Consider the following 20,801-nt stretch of genomic DNA (forward strand, 5'->3'; position numbering starts at 1 on the left):
CCCCCCCCCCCCCGAATCTTTCAAATCAAAAAGTTTCCTTCGATTTAATTTGATAAACGCCTAAAATAAAACACAAGCCATACTACTTTAACAAACATCACAGTCCAAAATACTCTCGAAACAGGGAAAATACAGTGATTTTTCACCAAAATAAGAGAACAACTTCATTTAAATAAAATGTCTAAGTACGATAATAAATTTAATATGAAACGTTTATTACTTCAAGTCAAACTACATAAGATTTTCAATCAAATAGTTGATTTTTTAACCAAATATTTGAATCTTCAAGCCGAAAAGACAAATTTTTTAGAAGACAGTTGGATTTTCAACTAAAAACTTGTCCGCCACAAAATGTAAGTTTTTTATTAAAAATGACAAAAATGTTCAAATGTAATACTTGACATTTATCCAAAAAATATTTTCTACACTATTTTCAAAATTCTTATATCAAATGTATATTACAATTATTTCTGTACCGCGGCCTAGGATTGCTTATTCAGATATTGCAAAATAAAGTACACATTTTATTGATCATTGTTACTATAATATTGATTCCTTACTTTGCATTAAATTTTATTTGCAGCGACCCTGCAATGTGTGTTGTTATTAAGCATTTTATTGAAAATTGTGTCGTTTTTCAATAAATTTAATTTGTTTACTTTCAATATTTTTTTCCGATTCAAACCAAAAATAAGCATCTTAGCGTAAAGTGGTTCTAAGAAAATTTGTAGATAAAATTCAGGCGAAAATTCTTTTTGAATAAAATGTTATTGTAACTTTTGTCGTTTTTCCAAAGTTAATTCAATCAAAATGAACAAATTTGTAGAACTCGTTTGTATTCGCTATGTGTGTCTTATCGTCGATTTTCGTATCTTGTATAGTTTGACTGCAAGATGGAATTTTTTTATTGTTTTGTTGTGCGATCAAAATTTAATTTTTTTATTTTTCAAGAAAATTCCGAAAGTTGTTATGAAAATCTTGTAGGATGTTCAAAAAGCAACGTTTTTCTCCTCTTGAATTTTGTTCATTTTCTGCGTTTTTTTTTAATTATAATTTTTTCCTAATTTTCTAAAATCTATCACTCCATCAAATTTTATTTTATAAATAAAAAAGTCATAAGCATAAACTGGCGTTTTTTAAAAACTTTGCATCCAAAATAATTGGCTAACGAACTTGATCTTCAGTTAAGGACACTAAAAGAGTATACCAAAGACCAAACCAATCTGTTAATTCTTGCCAAAGTTACCGTGCTGACCAGAATAAAAATCTAGGCACGCAGGCAGACACACATGCAGACATAAAATATTTGTGAAAATCTTTTTTTCGGATTCAGAAAGTGTCAAAACGTGAACTTTTGACTCAAAAAAGAGGGGGGCGGGGGCGGATTTAACAAAAATCTAACACCTTCTCTGATGAGAATCTGAAAAAAGTTAAAATCAAACTTATTTTAAATTACATCATTTATGCGATTGGATAGATTTTTCTTTTAAAAATGTGAAAAATATTTAGTCAACAAAAAATTCGATGTCAATTCTCGGTTTTTCTCGGACTTAAATAATTGCAGGTTTTCCGGTCTAGCGGCCGTCCTTTAAATGCTAATTTTCATAAACTCTTATCGTTAAAGTAGATTCTTTTATTTTTCAATTTTCGTTTCAGGGCTTTTTAGTGTTTTTAAAGATTAACTTACCGGAGTTGCAGTCTCCAAAGCTTCTTCCAAAGCTACTAATCTTGCCTGAGTTAAAACTCCTTTCAAATCAGCGCCAGTGTATCCCGTTGACAAAGTTGCCAACTCTTTTAAATCCAAACTCTCTGTATTTATTCTGTTAGATTTAAAGAGAGCTCTTAAAATTTCTTCCCTCTCACTCTGTAATAAACCAAAAGTATTCAAATTTTCATAAATTCATTTTTCAAAACTTGCTAAAAGTGTATTGAGGGTGACCATTTTAATCGAGGAAAAAAGTTACGGTTCATTCCCCGGATTGCAAAAATGTTTCACGGTCATTAAAATAAAGTAATTCGAAATCTAAGGCTAAAATTTTTTCCATTTAAAGTAATAAAAACTGAACTGCAAATTAAAGCACTTAAATTGGAAGTCTTAAATTTTAAACTTATATAATTTAACCTTCGAATTTTGTATTCAAACGCGCAATAATTTCAACGTATAAAATTGAAGTTTTTAACACTTTTCAACTGAATAATTTTTTATTAAATAACGTTAAAATGCAACATTTTAATTTTTAAACTTCTATAAATAGAACAGTTCAGAGGTTTCTGATTAAAGAATATAAAAACAAACTATTATTTTGAATTAAATTTTAAAAAGTTATTTCAGTTATGACATTTAAAGTCCAAAATTGAAACGAATAAAAATACCCGAAAAATACAATTTCCGATATTATAAAATCCGACAATATAAAATTTCCGAATTTTGTTTATGTTTTATTATTTACAAATAATTAAATTGTTTAGATTTGGGAATTTGATCATATTTTTGAATTTCCCTATGTGGTCAGGAATTTTCTATTACCGAGAATTTTCAAATTGGGTAATATCATAAACTGTCTAGAATTTTATTTGCCGGTTATTTCAAATTGACGGCACTTCTAATTTCGGGGGTGTTATATTTTGAATATTTTCTTTTTCAGAAATTTTCCAGTTAGGGAAATTTTATTTTTGAGGATTTTTCATTCGTACCTGAAAATGCATCCCATTTGGTAGAAATTACAATCGGTTGTTTTTTGTTAAAAATAAATTTTTTAACTGAACGTTTAACAATTCCATTTTTGGTTGGAAATTCAACTACTTAGTTGAAGGCTGAACACATAAAAAACCATTCTGTTGGTTAAAGATTCATCACTTTAGTTGAAAATGGATCTGTTTCGTTGAAAACCTATCTAATTTGTTGAAAATTTGTTTCTTCGGTTCAAAATTAATTTTTTTTATCTAAAAATTATCTATTATATTTTTGGTTTGATAACTGATATTTTTTAGTTAAAAATTCACCTATTTGGTTGAAAATTCCTGTTTTTGGTTCGAAAGTAAATCTGTTTTGGTTGACGATTCAACTACTTTGCTTTTAAAATTATCAAATCATTTATATTTAAAGTTGACCACCTAAAAAAGTTTGTTATTAAAATTTTCTAATTCCAAACGCTTTTAACTTTTAATGGTTTAAATCTTAAGTTAACAAGTGAAACTTGAAAAAATGTGAAATCACGCTTATTTTAAATTGCATTATATCATATTATTCATGTGCTACGAAAATTGTGATATTTCAAGTGATTCGAGTTTTCTTTTAAAAATTGGTGAAATTTTTGGTAATAATATAAATTTATTGGCATTTCCTGGTCCAGGGGCCCAACTTTTTATTGTTTTTAAAAAATATTTTAATTTAATAAAAATTAAAAAAAAAACTCACATCATCTGGCAGGGGACAGAGCAAACATTTATCAAGTCTTCCGGGTCTCAGAAGAGCCGGATCTAATAAATCTGGCCTTGAAGTTGCTGCAACCACAGAAACTCCTTCTCTTCCTTCAACTCCATCCAATTGTGTCAATAACTGATTAACTACTCTATCAGTGACACCAGTACTGTCATTACCACGTCTGAAAAAATTAATTATTCGTAATAAAAGTTGCAACAATTCAATCTAGTAATTAACAATTGATTCCTAATGTTTATAAATTTAAATCAGATCAAAGACTTACCTGGGAGCAAGACTATCGAATTCATCAAAAAATAAGACACATGGTTTTGCTCGTTTAGCTCTATGAATAATTTAAGGAATTAATTAGAGTGCATGTCGCCAGTTAAGAACTAATGTAATTATTTCACAAAAATATAAAAAATTAATAGTATTTTTTACTTTTCGAAGATATTCCGCACCGATTCTTCACTCGCACCAATATATTTCGATAATAACTCTGGCCCCTGAAAGAAAAGAATTATTAAACAGATATCATAAATAAAAATATTCATTTTCCCTAATTATTATTATTCAAACATTAGCATTTTTAGCTCGTAACATTTTGAACATAGAATCTTTTGTATACGGAATAAAACATTTTCATACAAAAATTTAATTTGATTAATTTCGACAAAATAGTTATACTTTCAACAAAATATTTGAATTTTCTACCTACAAAGACGAATTTTCAACCAAAGGGTCGATAAATATTTTTTTAAATAGTTCAATTTCAAGACAAAAATAAAACAATTATTTAGAAAGCCGTTGAATTCACAAAAAAAATGTTATAATTAATAATTCAACAAGAAAACTAATTTTTAACAAAATAGTTGAATTTTCTACATACAAAAATGAATTTCCAACCAAATGGTCGAATTTTTTAACAAAAAAGAATACATTTCAACCAAAAATAGTTGAATTATTACAAAATAGTTCAATTTCAAGACAAAAATAAAAAAAATATTTAGAAAACAATTGACTTTTCAACAAATAGATAAATTCACAAAAAAATGTAATAATTAATCATTAAAAAAGCGATTGTGCAACAAAATAGTGGAATTTTCAACCAGATAGTTGAATTTTCAACCTATAACGATAAATTCTTAACAAAAAATATCATAGATAAACTTTGAGCCAAACATAAATTTTCTGTAATAGTTGTATTTCCTATCAAAAGAATTAATTTACAACCAAAGAGATGGCTTTTTAACATAATTATTGAATCTTCAACCAAATAATATGATCCTCCCGAGAAAGTAACTGCAAACAAAATATATAAAAATACGAGGCAAATAAATTACGAACAAGAATATAATGTTATAAAATTACCTAATGTTTCCCTGCCCCTTAACATTAAAAGACTAGAATCTTAATTTTGTAAAAATTGTCACATAGAATCTTTTATAAAAAATAAAATGATTTCAAATGAAACTCCCCGACTTTTGCACGATTTTTTTCAAAATCCCTGATCATTCCCTGACGAATTAAATTCCCTGACTTTTTCCTGATTTCCAGGTTTTTCCTGACCTACGAATACCCTGAAATAAATATTTTTTTAATATATTAAGATCCGCTGCGCTGCAATACGCCATCTATTTTTTCAATACGGCCAAAATGTGAACTCGCGAAACCAGGTAGGATTTTTAGGATGCATTTTAATTTGTGCTTAAAAACAATTTTTTTATCATTTTACATAGTTTAAAATGATAAATGGATGCAAAACAATGAAAATTTATCAGAAAGTCAGTGTTAGTAAGTGAAACTTATATGACATAGAAAAATAACTATTTTCCTAACAAAGAGTTTTAACAAGAAATGTGTTGTTTTTTTTCACTGAATAAGATGAAAATTCGATATTTAACACTTAGTTTCTGATAAATCTGAATTATTTTGTATTCACTTATTGCTTTAAACTATTAAAACCAATGGTAAAATTTTTTCTAAGCCCAATTTAAAATGCAACTTAGAAATTCTACCTGGTTTCATGAGTTCGCGACAGTGGCGCACTCAAGACTTCAGATCCCAATACCCAATTATAGTGATAAATATGATTTACCTTAACAGTAATCATGTTCAGTCCACACTCTTTTGCAATCGCACCAGCTAACATAGTTTTTCCAGTTCCCGGCATTCCGTAAAGCAAGACTCCACTTTGCAATTTAATCGGGGCGTTTTTGAAAATTTCTGGATACTTTAAAGGCCAGTGTAAAATTTCAATCAATGACCTTTTTACGTTAACTAAACCTCCTATGTCCGACCATGAATATCCAGGACCTTTGTATAAATTGACACCTTGCAGTGACCTTGGTTTGCTACGATCCAAAGCACTCGACAAATCATCACCCAAAAGCGTGACGCTTGATTTCAAGTTTCCACCCACTATCGGAAGCAAACACCGTCCAATTTTTATAATAAGTATCACTTATTGAATTAAAATAATAATAATTTATTTTAGATAATATTTTCAGGGTAGCCATTTTAATCAAGGGAAAATAATTGCTGGTACTTTACTTCCCTTTTTTATTCCTGTCATTGAAGTTAAAAAATTTGAACCCTTATACCTGAAATTTTGCTCGTTCAAAGTTTTCTAAACTGAGCTTCAAATTGAGGCACACAAAGTGGAAGGAACTCTCTGGAATTTTATACTTTTAAAATTGAAGCTTAAAAAATGTGTAATTCCGACATTTTTGTTTAAATGTTCACTAATGTGCAACTATAAAATTGAAACTTTTAAGACTTTTCAATCAAACAATTTTAAATTAAATATCGCTAAACTACCAAATTTCAAAAATTAAAATTTTCTAAATATAACAGATTAAAATATGTTTATTTAAAAAAATTGAAATCCTTACAAATTAGAGGTTGAATTATTTTAATACAAATTCAGTTTTAATTCACAATTGTTTAATTGTTATTTATAGATCGAAATTCAACAACTTAATTTAAAAATTAAATATATAATAATTAAAATTGTAAAGCTTAGAGTTTAAATTTTCAATTTTAACGATCTGAGACTGTTTCTAACAATTTAGTTTGAAATTGTACAGTTTTTATTGCTTGATTTATAATTGCTCATTTTAAATAAATATTCAAATATTTCTAAACTTTAAAAAATCAAATGAGATAAAATTGGAATATTTTAGACTGAAACAATATTTGGCTAGAATTTGAAATTGAATAAAATCATTTTAATTATGAATCTATTAATTTGAAGTTATTTTAAAATTGAAAATAGTTAATGAAGTTTCAATCAATCAAACGTTTACATTTGTTTGACTAATAAGGAATTCGAATTAAACAGTTCCATTTTGACAGTAAAATTTGTACATTGTTTAATTTTAAAGAAGTTCAGAATTCCATTTTTTAAATCAACTATTGTTTAATTTTTAATACTGGAAATACAATTCAATTTTTTTAAATTAATTAATTTATATTTACGCTAGATCAACTTAAAATTTGTCTTTATCACCAGAGTCAATTGGATGGTCATTAAACGAAAAAAATCAAAAACTGATGTTTTCATCAGTTGAAAATTTAAGAAAATTTAAAATCGAATTTGCAACTATTATCAATTCAACTGCTGAGAATTCAGTTTTCCAAACAATTTCCTTTAATTAACTAAAGATGAAAATTCAAGAAAAGAAAAGTTTCGTATTACAAACAAGTGTTAAAATATTATCTTCACATAATTTTACATAGGGTTTTGATAAATAAATATTTTAATTCATAAACATTTTTTGGCAAATAATATTTTGGCAAATTAATAATGATTCAAAGAACTCTCAGTAGATAATTTATGAGACTTCAATAAATCCCAACACTGATGATCTCCTTGTACGTCTTAGAAACCAAATTTTATCATTCTTTAAATTGAAAATGTACGCTTGAAAATAAAGAACTAAAATGGAAAAATTTCAATGTAAATTTTTTTAGAATTTCACATTCGAAACTGGATAATTTCATAATTTTAAAAGTTAACAATTGAACTCTTAACATGAAAAAAGTGGTAAAAAACTTATTTTAAATCGAATTATAAAATTTGATTGGATCGATTTTTCTTCTAAAAATTTGTAAATTTCCCAGTAAAAAAAATAACTGTCATTTCTTAGTTTTAACCGCTTTCCGGTCTAGCGGCCACCTTGATCTTGTACAAATATTTTACTGTAAATTACAAAAATCTACCATGTCGTTTATAGGCGGTGAAAGCTGCTTTCTCTGCCATATCTACTATATCTTCAACCATCCAACCTTCTGTTTTATTTCCGTAGTTATCCCAGTCAATTTCACTGGATACTTCCAACTTATCCTTGAGACTCAGTTGCAAAACCTCTATCCTGTCTTCCTAAATTAAAAAAAAAACATTTAAGGTTCAAAAATACAGTATTCCAAAAAACGGATTTAATTTGTAATACAAAAATACCTTTTTCAAAACTGGTATCGACAAAAGGGTTCGGAAAAAATGAATTCCTCTTGGAGCCCTCATTTTCTCACCAATTTTATTTACATCTGCGCAAGTAGCTATCAACGATATTTCATGAACGGCTTGACATTTCGTTACTAGTTCAATTATCATTTCTGTGATCCTGTGAGAAATATATAAGGGCCGTGTATTACTTTATCGCTTCATACTTACTGACAATTTTTGAAATTACTACTAACCTAAAAATGATTTAATATTTTTTAATTCTAGCACGCTTTGCACTACATTCACTAAATGCACCTTTAGAATTGATGATCTACTTTTTTAGATTTGACGGCAGATTGAACGTGAAGTGAAAATACACAAAACCTTTAATAAAGTATTTCGATCTTCTAAATTGTTGTTAAAATGATAAAATTAGATGACTTGATCAAAGAGTTGAGAAAATTGTATAATCGTGTTTTATATTACAATTTATTAAAATTTATTATTAACGTAATTGTACTTTAAAATGTTAGCTCGTAAAAAAGTCAAGAAAAACGTATAACTAAAATTAAATAATAAAAGAGTTGAGCTAGTAATTAAAACATGTAAAAAATTAGGTTTATGATTAATATTTTTCTACTATAAATATTTGGAAAATTAAGTACGATAGGCTGCGAATTGTTATATGGAGGAAGGAAGAGGTGAAAATTGAAAAAAAATATGTCGTGTGGTTTATGGGTAGCCCTTGGAAATTGATCTTATTTCCTTAAAAAATAATTAAAATTTCTTGAAACTAATTGTCACCTCGTAGCATTAGTTGAATCAGGCGTCGCTTCTTCTTCATTTTGCGACGCATTCGTTATGAATTCCAAATCATCGAGAAAGAGAACTGAATACTGGTGAAATACACAATCCTTTAATACAGATTCAATTATTTTTGATATCGGATCCACCCTTTTACCTACATACATAATTAGAGCATTGCAATATTATGAAAGTGTCTGACATTTTTAAATTGCTAAATACTCAATTAAAAACAAAAATCAATAAATTTGGAATTATTCAACCCACCTTTCAGTCGTTTGCAGTCGATTCTGCGTGTATGAATAAAATGAGGAGGCTTTCGTAACTTGTCTTCTAATATTCTACATACTGTGGTTTTACCAGAGCCCACATCTCCGCAAATCAAAATATTTTCACGATCATATTCCAGGCCTTTTATATTATGCAAACCCAAACTAAGATCCAAGGTTAATTTACATTCCGACAAAATTTCATCAAAGATCCTAAAATTATTTTAACATACTATATCATCAAATTCCTCATTTAAAACCCCTTCATATTCATTAAGTATTAGAGCATAGCGTAAATTAAAATGGTTAGAAACTGAAAAATCCTAGGGTCCTAGTCTTTTGCTTTTTCCCTAAAGAGCAACTGCGTCAAATTTGATCTCACTACAGAAATAATTTCTGAGAAATTCAGCCAAAATTGTACTAAATAATGTTTTCGATGCAAGCTGAACATCTCTATGCAATACACTTTTTAATTAAAACAATCCTTTTTGATAAAAATCGAAAAATGGATGAAAGGTAGAAACATTTTTCAAAATCAGTGGGAACTTTTAATTTTACTTACTATTGAACTCTATGAAAAATAGAAATCGCAAATTTTGACCCTCGAAACCCCTAATTGGTTAGTTTTCTCTTGTTTCCAAAAAACGTCCCAAAATTAATTTGAAAAAAAAAAATGAAATATTTTTGTAGTCCCTAGTGGAAAAATTATATTCAAATAAGTACTAATAACTACAACCATTTTTAAAGAAAAATGCCAAAAAAATACATGCAACTATCATTTTTATCTTTTTTTTTTTTTTTTTTTGAAGAATTTTCTTCTTTTTTTTTTGCATATTGTTGTATTTTAAAGATAAAAAATCATGATACATGTTTTTTATTGAGTCCACTAGTCAAAAGAATTAAAAATATCCATTGATTTTGAAAAATATAAAAAAAACTGTTGGTTTCTTTCGCACAAATTTTCAATATAGCCAATGATTTTGAAGCAAATCGAGAAAAGTGTGTTTTTTTCGGCTTTATCGGGCGATTTTGGCAGAATTATTCAGAAATTATACATAGTAATTTTTTCGACAACATGGAAAGGAATAGGCCCCGAGGGTGTTTTATTCTCTTGAATGTGTGTTTTACGATACCCCTAATATTCATAATTACCTCATTGAAATATTATCTATCCTCAATTCAACATTTTCCTCATCCTCGCCGTCACTCAAACTTTCATCCTTCTTAGTCTCTATTACTTCATTCACATGAACTTTTAAATTTTTCAAACAATCTGCATCAAAAAAAGAATATTTACATTCCGGAGATATTTTTAAAATGCAGACATTTCCATTATCAAACAGTATCCTAGAACACGAATTCATTAACACTCTTTCATATTTCGAGCGTTCTTTAATATAATCCTCAAAAATCTCAGAAGTCACCGCTTCATCAATTGGAAAAAGTTCTACGGAAGAAACACTATTTTCGGTTCGCGGAAAAGTTTCTAACAGCACTTTACCACCGACGCTCAGTTTCAAATTCATTGCTAAATTCGGTGATATGTAGATAATCTTTTGCTTTGAAATAGATGCAAAATATTCTTTATCAACGAGAGTAGAGCACTGCTCCAAATGATCTTCTAAGCACAACAACTTAACAATTAACTCGGTTGGTTCATGAGGTACAATTCGATCAGCTGGCAAAATCAATTCTATATTTTTCTTCCTCACAAAACGAGCATCTCCTAGAACTTTTCGGATTTTGAAAAGATTATCTTGAGTGGAGTCGAAAGAGAGTGGCAAGTGGCATTGTCGAACAAAGACGTTGTAAGGACAACGCAAGGCTACTTCGGAGGCATTCGTTTGAGTTGTATCTACTATTTTTAAGATTTCGTGTGCTCGGAAGGTTTGAGGAGGACTTATATTGAGATATTTGTCCAATTCAGCTTGGATTTCATCGGGAGTCATATCCGGGATTGCAGCGTCGCTGCTATCCGTGAATATCGACGGCAGGTGCTTGTTCAAAACGCTCCATATTCCGCTTCCGGTACTGCGGTCTTGAGTGTCTCTCGACTTCGATTTGTGCTTTGCATCTGTTTTCGTACCTGCGTCTTTCACGTGAACTTCCGAGTGTTCGTTCAGCTTTCCGTAACGGAAATTTGGATCGAGGAAATCTGAAAATAATATATGTGTGAAATATTATGATTTAGGTGGACTAAAAATTATTATTTTATTGTTAAAATTTAACACACTTGAGACAATTACCTACGACCATTGTTACGTATAATCTTTTCGAAACCCATGCTATTATTGGTTGATTTTTTGCGACGATTGAAATTTGATCGAGAAGAGTTGACTGGACTTTTTCAAATTGAAGCTCCTGAAATACGAGAATTTATTTTTTTACTGGTACTCAATTTTGATGCAGAGGGACTTAATTGAAAAATACCTACTAAAATTTCTTGATCTTGATCGCTTTTTGGAATGACTGTAATGCTCGTAACAGAAGGCGATTCTGATACGCAGGAAATAAAAACTTCATCACCTTCTTTAATATCCAAACTTCTTGCAAAAGTTGCACTTAAGGATGGAGAATCATGAGGACCCGGTAATAAAAACCAGGATAAGTAATAATCTGAATCTTTGTGAGATAGTCTAACAATATTTGGCTAAAAAGAAAGATAAAAAAAATATTCATCTGCTGAAATGGCATTTTTTTATAACTCTGGTATATTTAAAGATATTAGAATGACAACTGCATAAGAACAAATTTTTCGAAACTCTGTTTTGAAAGTTTCGAGTAATTTAGTCAGTATTTATAGGATGGCACAGCCAAACGAATAAACCAACATTTTGACGAGAATACACAGTTGTATTTATTTGTACTCCTTCTATGAGCACTTTGCTTCCTCATAGGTATCAAATAAATTGTTTTCCTCATAGAGGAAGTTTTTTACTAACGAAAGAATAAAAATGGTTACTTTTAATATTTTTAAAGCTTATGTTTCTGTCTTAACAAAAATCTTATTCATAGAAAATCAGAGAGGCCATCAAAATGTCACAAATTAAAACATTTTTTTTTATAGCTATTTATTAATTAAGAATATCCGTAGAAATTTCACCAATAGATCAATCCACGCGTCTCGAAGATGCAAACAATTTCCAATATAAAAAAGTCCTGCTTTAAACAAGGTAAATAATTTTGTTACAAAATTAAAAAGCAGTATGGGAGGCTATGGTAGGTTATGAAAGATTCTTCAATTGGGCAATTGATGCGTCTCCAAAATGCGAACAAATATATCAAATATACGTTACTGTTATATCCCAATATTAAAAAAGTTTTCCTCATATCAAGAAGATAATATATTTTTTAAGTTTAGAAATCGGCATTGCTACATCACGAGAGGGCATGGAGGGTACCTCCATCTCAATAGATCATTCGACGTGTCTCGAAGAATCGAACAAACTTGTCTGATACAGTACAATAGTATTCCTGATATGAGACAAAGTTGTTCTCATATAAAAAAAATACATCACATTTTTTTAAACATCGTAGAGCGGTACTGGTGAGTTATAGAAGATTCAAAAGTATGTCAATGGATGCCTCTCGAAAAAACGAAAAAATACACTAAATATCGTATCATTGTATTGTATTTTGAATATCAACAAAGTTTTTCGCATATAAACATAATGAAACATTTTTTCTTAAACTTTATAAATCGGTACTGGTGGGTTATAAAAGATTCAACAATAGGTATCTCGATGCATCTCGAAGACGTGAAAAATACACTACATATATTATACTCTTGTATTTTGAATATCAAAAAATTTTTGCTCATATAAGTAGAATAAACCAATTTTTTTTAAACTTGATAAAAACTTTCTGATACGTCATATAAAATTCAACAATAAGTCAAACGATGATACTGAATAATAAATTTTAATTAAATTTAAAATTTTATTTATACTATGCTGAATATTAACCCATTGATGCACAAAATACCTAAATACTAAGCTTAACTTTGCTGATGCAGTTGAGGTAGTAAAACTTGTCGCATATATGTCTGAAATTCAACATAATTATGTTTTCAAGACCGCTCTACAAGATGAAGTTGTCAAAATAATTGCTCGTTAATCAGGAAATTCAATATGGCGGCATTTATAACAAAAAAAAACGAAAAAATTTGTCCTGCTGGATTTCGTATCGAAAAATTGTTTTCATGAAACAAAATTGGTACACAAAAGTGCACAAACATGTTGAACTTTCGAAAAATGAAAAACAGCAACTTTGAAATTCAAGATAGAGGTCTCAAAATGGCAAAATTAATTTGTTTAAACTATTCGTTTAAACAAATTATTCCGAAGAATTAGATTTTTCAAAAGATGCATATGCTTTTCATGGGGTTTGAGTCCGCTGAGTACGAATTTGGCGTCAAATTTGAAAAATCAATGTGTTTAAACAATTTTTATCAAATTGTTTCAATATTGAAGTTTTTGCAAGATGCATATGCTTTCGTGGGTTTTTGTGTTCGCTGAGTACGAATCTAGCGTCAAATTTGCAAAATCAATGTGTTTAAACAATTTTTATCAAATTGTTGCAATATTGAAGTTTATGCAAGATGCATATGCTTTCGTGGGTTTTTGTTTCCGCTGAGTACAAATCTGGCGTCAGATTCGCAAAATCAATGTGCTAAAAAAATTTTTTAACAAATTTTTGCAATATTCGTACTATTTTTTATACTAATGTTATGAAAAATAAGGCAATTTAGGAACAGCTCAAAAAATTTGCGAATACGAGAGCGTATAGATAATAATTTCCACTGGTACTATATTTGTAAAATAAGCAGAAAAGTACTAAGATTGTTAAAATTTTAAAAAAAAGTCTAGATTTTTTTTTTTTTTGATTCCAAGAATTATTCAGGTATTCCAAGTTCTGCTATAGCAGCCCTAAATTTATTTTTCCTCTCTCCTACACAGAAAAAACCTTCTCCTAATGTTTTCACATCTTCAATCTAGAGTTCTTAGGGAACATAGCTTTTATAAATTTACAAAAATCTTATATTTTAAAACATATGACAGAATACTTTTTTGCTTCATCTTATAAAATCTTGTTTTTGGTCCGTATTTAGTTTTCATTCTCATGTCTTCATTTTTACAATTCGCGAATCTTAAGGACTAGAAATGTCCAGTTTATATTAAATTTAATATCCTTTTTTAAAACTATTGTCTAATGATTTATAATTAATTGTTCTATCAAAAATTTTTATTTAAATTGCAATTTCCATCTTTGCTTTCAATTTCTCTTTATTTCTTTTTTGGTAAATACAACATTTTTAATTGCATATTAAATCATTTTGAAATTCTCTTAGTGAGAATTATACTTTAGTTTCACTAATTTAATTATATATAAATAATTGATACCTATATGTCTCTCTTCGACGATTATTTTTTGTTGATAATTATGTTTTTTTTTTCAATTTTATATACCTATTTTTATAGAGTTCTGAAATCTACATACCCACATCCACCCATATTTAGAAAATATCAATTAGCGATTTCTACATTGTCAGTCGCGTGAAGGCTAAAGCCAAACTTTGCTAAAACCAGCTAAAACATCAATTTCTTGAATCTTACTTATCGGCAATTGATACTAAAAAAAATTTAGCATTCAATTAACTTCTATATTTTCTAAAATCTAAACAATTTCCATTAAAAATGTTGGATATGCATTATTATCTAACAAAGAAAATTATAAATTAATGAGTTGAAATTAAAAATGTAGCAAAACTTACCTTTGATGATACTCTTCGTAGCCATGAATCCGGCAAATATAGGAAACAATTATTTACACTTATGTATTTAATTAGAAAACGTTCACTCTGCATTATTCTTACTATTTGTACTTTGAACTTTAAGCTATTTCAACCCACATCTGTAACAAGTGATAAGAAAAAATTGTTATCACATAATTATCATAAATTGGTAATTAAGTTAGATTTAATTTTACAACTTTTAAAAAATGTAATGATTATGAATCAAAATTGAAAATATTCAAGTTTTCTGCACTCTCTTAATTCTGAATACCTATTTGTTTAAATTTTTATTTGAACCAAAGATGTACATTGTCTTTTGCTCTAAAACTGCTTTACCGACTATATCATTTTAAAAACACAATAATTCAATAATTCATAAAAGATTGTGTAAAATTAAAAAACCTTAAAAACGATGAAATAGCAACTTTTTAATATAAAATTGTTTACTTTGAACCCCGGAGATCGTGCTGTCCATTTTTATAAACAGTCCATGTTTTTCTCTGTCGTCAGATTGCGTCAGATCCGTCAACACCTTTCACATTTTTAAATTTCTAAACAAATAAAAAACTATAATGTAAATCAAATAATATAAAATGAAATTAATAAATACCGGCAAATAGATCTTTAAGCTGATGAAATGCGCTCTTCGCCTGTAATTTTGTGTAAGGTTTCCAGACAGACATAACCTAAACGTCAACACAAAAAACGATTCCACATAAAACTGATAAAAATAGGCTGATGCAATTGATTAAAAATTAAAATATTTGCTGGAAACAGTCAATAAGAACCACAAAAAAATTTCTCTCTAAATACTAGTTACTATGCCAAAAATTTGAGCGATAAAAATATAAAAATAAAAAATTTTATCATAAAAGCAGAAACACATGTGAGTCAGTGTGAGTGGGTAAGCACTTTCAATAACTGTCTTCCCACGGTCTCCGCAAGATGGCGCGCATTGTAAATTCTTTCCCTGGGATTGGCTAAAGCCGAGGAACGTTGACCAATCACCGTTTTCTGTAACCGAAACTGTGGTCTTTTGAACCTAGCATCAACTTCAGTTGTTCTCGCTGCATGGATGGAAGTGAAATAACGGACTAGTGACAAAAGTGTTTTATAAATGAAAGATTTAGACGTCCTGGTACCCAAAAATATCGAATAGGACTTGCAGGTAATAAAATATTATCTCTTCTGTCACAGAAATGATAGTTTTGTTGTTTTTTTTTGGTGTCCTTTCAATCGAGGTCATCGATTGTTTTGAGCTTGTGAAATGGTGGGTGGCTTCCCCAGCTACCCGAAGTAATTCCTATCCTAATTATTGTCTGTTCACACTATCGCGTCGTCAGAAGTAATCAATGAAATTTTATAACAGGACTCGTGTTTTCGTACTAAATCAACCCTACTTTTTGCATCAGAAAAGGGCATTTTTCCTCATTCCCGCGTTTTTATACACGTTGGCAGATTTCGGGTAGAGTGTTCACTCCATTCTCCTTCAAATACTTTCGAAAATTTTCATTTTTCTGAGTGAAACTTGTGTTGATCGTACCAATAATGGCTCGAGGAATAACGCTTCTTTCTAAATTATGATTATTTAAGGATTTCTGTATCGCTTTTCAAGGTAAATAACCGTTATGAATAGGCGTAGCAAGCCCGAATATCAGTTGGGATTTCAAACCTGATTCTGTAATTATGGATCGTTTTCAGGATGGGTAGCTTGTGAAAATATGCAATTTCTGATCTATTTAATTATTCTTTGATTATTTTGCCTCGTTTCTCATTGTGGATTTACGACTATTCTTAAAAAGCAATCATTTTAAATGGAGCCCTTAGCTCAGTTCTTGACAGTTTTTATGCTAATGTATTATATTCTACAATTAGACTGTTTAGCGTATTTGTAGACAAAATTGACCGCAGGACAAATTCGTGGCTATCCTTTCATAGAGAAGCACTATTATATACCTGCATTTTTCAAGTCAAGCTTGCTTTGATATGCTACGTTTACAACTGCTCCGATTTGCTTGCAGTGAAGAAGTTGCATAATTTGTTTTCATTCATGTATTATCTTTTGTCCATTAAAAACTCAAAATTAACTTGTAATATTTGAGGATTACTACAGGTCAAGAAATTTTTGATAAATTGAAATTTAAGTTAATTTGCTTATTTTATTGAAAACTTAACAATTTTGGCAGAAAATGCATTTTTTGGTAAAAAGAAAAGTGTCGTGAGTCCGAGGATTATTAGTTTTTCAGTTAAAATTATTAATTTCAAAACTTCAATTTAAAATTAAAAAATAAGTGACTTTTATGTACTTGAAAAAATGCAGGAATAATAAACAGGAATTAGGGGGACACAGTGAAGAAGTCATTCAAATATGAAAGTTACTTGCTGTCAAATTTACATTAATTATTCACATTCTTCAGAAAAAAAATGCAATTATTACTAAACTAAATTCATTAAAAAGGAGTAAAATATCTCATTAACTCATGGTATTGAAACTAATCTTCCTTACGTGATAAAGGTCACGTAATGTACAAATATATTTAGATTCAATCCAAATAAACACACCAATAAAAAAATTAAGTTGAAAAAAAATTATCACGCATAATACATTGCCAGACAGCTGCTTTAATTTTCCAAACTATTTTTATTTTGTTCATTTGGACTTTTTTTGGGTGAAAAATAATTTCACAAAGCAAAAGTTTTAAAACAACGCTATTATAAACTGATGAAAAGAATTTTGTTTCTACAAAATTAAAGCTCAAATTGTTTCTAAATTTATTTTAAACATTTGTAGTGACAACAATGATAGATAATTCTATAAGGGGTCATACAGAAATTACATAAGACATACATAAAATATAGTTAGTTCCAACCAAGTAGTCGCGTTTTTCAACTCAAAGAGATGGATTTTGAACTAAAAAGGAAACAATAAAATTTATCCATTAAAACTATAAGTTTTCAAACAAGAAAAAAAAGGAGATTTCAACAAAATAGTTAAATTTTCAACAAAAGTGATGGATCTTCGACAAAAAATACATGAATTAGCAAACAAAAATGTAATATTTTATATTTACACTGAAAAATATTTTAATTTTCAGCTAAAAAAAACATTTGAATTAAACTGAAAAATATTAATTTTCAGCTAAAAAAATTAATCAATTTCTTCAACTGAAAATAGAACTATTGCATGTTCGGTTGAAAATTTAACTATTCAGTTTGTTCTAAAAAATATATATTTTTTTGGATAGCAATGCAATCTTTATGGGTAAAATTTCATCTGTTTGGTTTAGAATTTAACTATTTCGTTGAAAAATTATTTTATTTAGTTGAAACATTATCCTCTTCTTAGAAAATTCACTTCTTTGTAAAAAATTCAATTTTATACTGTAAAATTTAACTATTCTTTCTTTGGTTCAAACCTTTTTTTTCATCTTTTGTGTTAAAAATTAAATTATTTAATTAAAAATTCATATTTTGAAAATATTTTTCATTTTAGTTAAAAATTCATTCCTCTGATTGAAAAAAATATCTTTTTAAGATGAAAATTGATTTGGTTGAAAACTCAACGATTTTGTTGAAAATTACTGTATTTTATATATGTCTAACATAATTTGCGTATGACCACTTATACATTTCTGTATGACTGTTGTCACTAATAGTACTTAAAATAAATATGGAAACAAACTTTTTTATATCAGAATTATTGATCTGTTTTTCTAATGCCAAATAAAATTTAGAAAGGTCAGGACGAATGAAAAATTGGTCAGATATTTTCGAAGTTGAGATTTTTTAGCAACCCTGTCCTATCTTAACATCAAGTTTTTTCATTTCAACAATATGAAATAATTTGTCTTAATTGTTTCATCTTTAAAAAAAAAATTTAACTTTAATTTTATAGAAGTAAAATTCTTTTATTATTAAATAATTGGATAATGTTACAACTATAGCTTTCAGAATTTGTTTTTCGCCGTAAAAAAGTAAAAAAGAACGAAATAAAAAATTGTTTGTAAAATTAAAGCTGCTGTTTGGTAATATATTATTTGTTATAACTTCCTAACTTTGAACTTTTTATTGCTATATTTATTTGAATTGGATATAAATATATTTGTACGTAAGTTATGTGATTTTTATCTCGTAAAAAGATTCCTTTCAATATCACAAGTTAATGACACATTTTTCTTTATGAGATAATTTAGTAATAATTGTATTGTTAATTTGTTTCTTAAAAAAGTGATTATATTAATAAGTGCTGAATTAACAACCCTGGGACTCCTGATCCTATTGATACTTTTTGACAATTGTTTTAACAATGCAACTAATTTACTACTATTTTGAAGAATAAGAAATGACAATGATGCTATTTTGTTCAAATTGTTCGATAATGCATATAGTTTTTCACTTTGCCTTGAATATATTGGCAAACTTCTTAGCTGATTGTCTTAAATAACATCCGCTATCTCAAAAAATCGAAATTTTAAAAGAATTCAAGTTTTCACAACTTTTGAATGAGTTTGAAGGGGTATTTAAAGGATTTCTAGATAAATTTAGGGAGTAAATTGAATTAAATTGTAACTGACTTCTAGGGATTTCTACGGATATTATGTGGTCGTAGACTCTGAGATGATTTCGAAGTTCGAAAATTTATAAATAAATCTGAAATGATATTAAATATTTCAAGATGTTTTACGAGATTTTAAGAATATCCATGTATTTGAAAAATTGCAGTATATTTTAAAAGTTTCAAGATTTCAAGGAATGTTTCAATATTTGAGCGATTTATAGGATTTCAAAGGACATTTAAAGTTTCCATAAGATTATAAGGAATTTCTATAGAGTTGGAGAAATTTCAAAACTTTTATGATATTTAAAAAGATTTTAAAGACCTTTTATCTGATTTTTTGGGATTACTAGGGATTTTAAATAGATAATAATTAAAGGGTATTTTGAAAAGTTCTCCATAACAAGTTCTATGGAATTTCTTAGGATTCCAGAAAAATTTAAAAGATTTCAAAAACGTATCCAGGATATCAATAATGTTTATAAGATTTCAAGGGATTTAAAAAGATTGAAGAGTTTTCCAGGAATCTGAGAGGATCTCAACATATTCCAGGGATTCTTAAAGGATTTCCACGGATTTTTAAGCCTTTAGTTTAAGGTATTTTAAAGATTCGAAAGGATTCCATGCGATTTGATAGAAGTATTTTATATAATAGATAATAAAAATAGTTTGAGACCTGAACTACAAGATTATTCTTTTTTAGATTTAAGATATTTAAAATTGAGTACCGTAAATCGGCGTATTTGTGATAATAGCGGGGAAAAATTTTTCATACTAAGATTTCACTATATTTTCTGAGAATATTGTTTATAAAATATTCAGAAAGTCTGATTACAAAAAAAAATCGTGAAGTTATACAGCATAAACATTGACCCATATTTACTTCGAAATGACTCACAGTTACTCCGGTTCACAGTGATTGAAACTTTATAATTGAAATAATTCCCAATTAGAAGCTTTAAATTAATTTATTTCGAATTGAAACCGTTTGGAACTGACAAATTTCGAATGGGGAGTGTTTAAATTATCGTCATTATCTATTAAAACTATTCGAATTCAAAATATACGAAAATCAATAATTTAAGGTTTAAAATTTGAAAATGATTCAATTTCAAATGTAGTCGTGGTAATAAAAATTGAAATATGAACGATAGAATCTTGCCTGGCGAAAACATACAATTATTTTCTCAAGAAAATATTTGTAGACCAAATTGAACGAAGGTCGTCCCCCCTTCTTCTTTTTTTTTCCTTTCCGAAAATTTCTAAACTACCTGCATTGTTAAGGTCAAACGTGCTTCAACTTGCTCGTTTTACACTCTCAATTTTCCTTTTATAAGTAAGTTTCATCATTTTTATTTTATATTAGTTTTCAGTCAACAGAAACTTCAAAATTTTATTTATGATTTAGAAATTATGTTGCTTATAAATTAAATTAATTAGGACTGCTTGATCACTATTATCTGGGATCTAAAAGTATAGCTGCTACTATATAATATTAAATATCTTTT

General features: G+C 28.2%; 2 protein-coding genes across 4 annotated transcripts in view; one reads left to right on the forward strand and one right to left on the reverse strand.

Annotated features, from left to right (window-relative positions):
* LOC117167817 (peroxisome biogenesis factor 1) overlaps nt 1-15,581 on the reverse strand; it is a 20,928-nt gene extending 5,347 nt beyond the window's left edge. Inside the window, exons 1-15 of one of the 3 annotated variants that reach the window (XM_033353018.1) lie at nt 15,349-15,581; nt 15,186-15,289; nt 14,718-14,857; nt 11,379-11,594; nt 11,191-11,305; nt 10,097-11,099; nt 8,943-9,157; nt 8,676-8,832; nt 7,887-8,049; nt 7,649-7,808; nt 5,523-5,845; nt 3,866-3,930; nt 3,708-3,767; nt 3,419-3,605; nt 1,688-1,864 (exon numbers count right to left, since the gene is read on the reverse strand). In XM_033353018.1, coding sequence (XP_033208909.1) covers nt 1,688-1,864; nt 3,419-3,605; nt 3,708-3,767; nt 3,866-3,930; nt 5,523-5,845; nt 7,649-7,808; nt 7,887-8,049; nt 8,676-8,832; nt 8,943-9,157; nt 10,097-11,099; nt 11,191-11,305; nt 11,379-11,594; nt 14,718-14,810 — 2,934 coding nt within the window. In that variant the 5' untranslated portion in view covers nt 14,811-14,857; nt 15,186-15,289; nt 15,349-15,581. Of the gene's footprint in view, nt 1-1,687; nt 1,865-3,418; nt 3,606-3,707; nt 3,768-3,865; nt 3,931-5,522; nt 5,846-7,648; nt 7,809-7,886; nt 8,050-8,675; nt 8,833-8,942; nt 9,158-10,096; nt 11,100-11,190; nt 11,306-11,374; nt 11,595-14,717; nt 14,858-15,185; nt 15,290-15,348 lie in introns of those variants that run through there. The other 2 variants (XM_033353019.1, XM_033353020.1) reach the window with 2 other exon arrangements.
* A 208-nt stretch (nt 15,582-15,789) lies between these two features.
* LOC117167131 (G2/mitotic-specific cyclin-B3) overlaps nt 15,790-20,801 on the forward strand; it is a 19,388-nt gene continuing 14,376 nt past the window's right edge. The window contains exon 1 of the mRNA XM_033351820.1: nt 15,790-15,906. The gene's annotated coding sequence lies outside the window, so the exon portion shown is untranslated. The remainder of the gene's footprint in view (nt 15,907-20,801) is intronic.

The sequence above is a fragment of the Belonocnema kinseyi genome, chromosome 2 (assembly GCF_010883055.1).
Source record: "Belonocnema kinseyi isolate 2016_QV_RU_SX_M_011 chromosome 2, B_treatae_v1, whole genome shotgun sequence".
NCBI lineage: Eukaryota > Metazoa > Arthropoda > Insecta > Hymenoptera > Cynipidae > Belonocnema > Belonocnema kinseyi.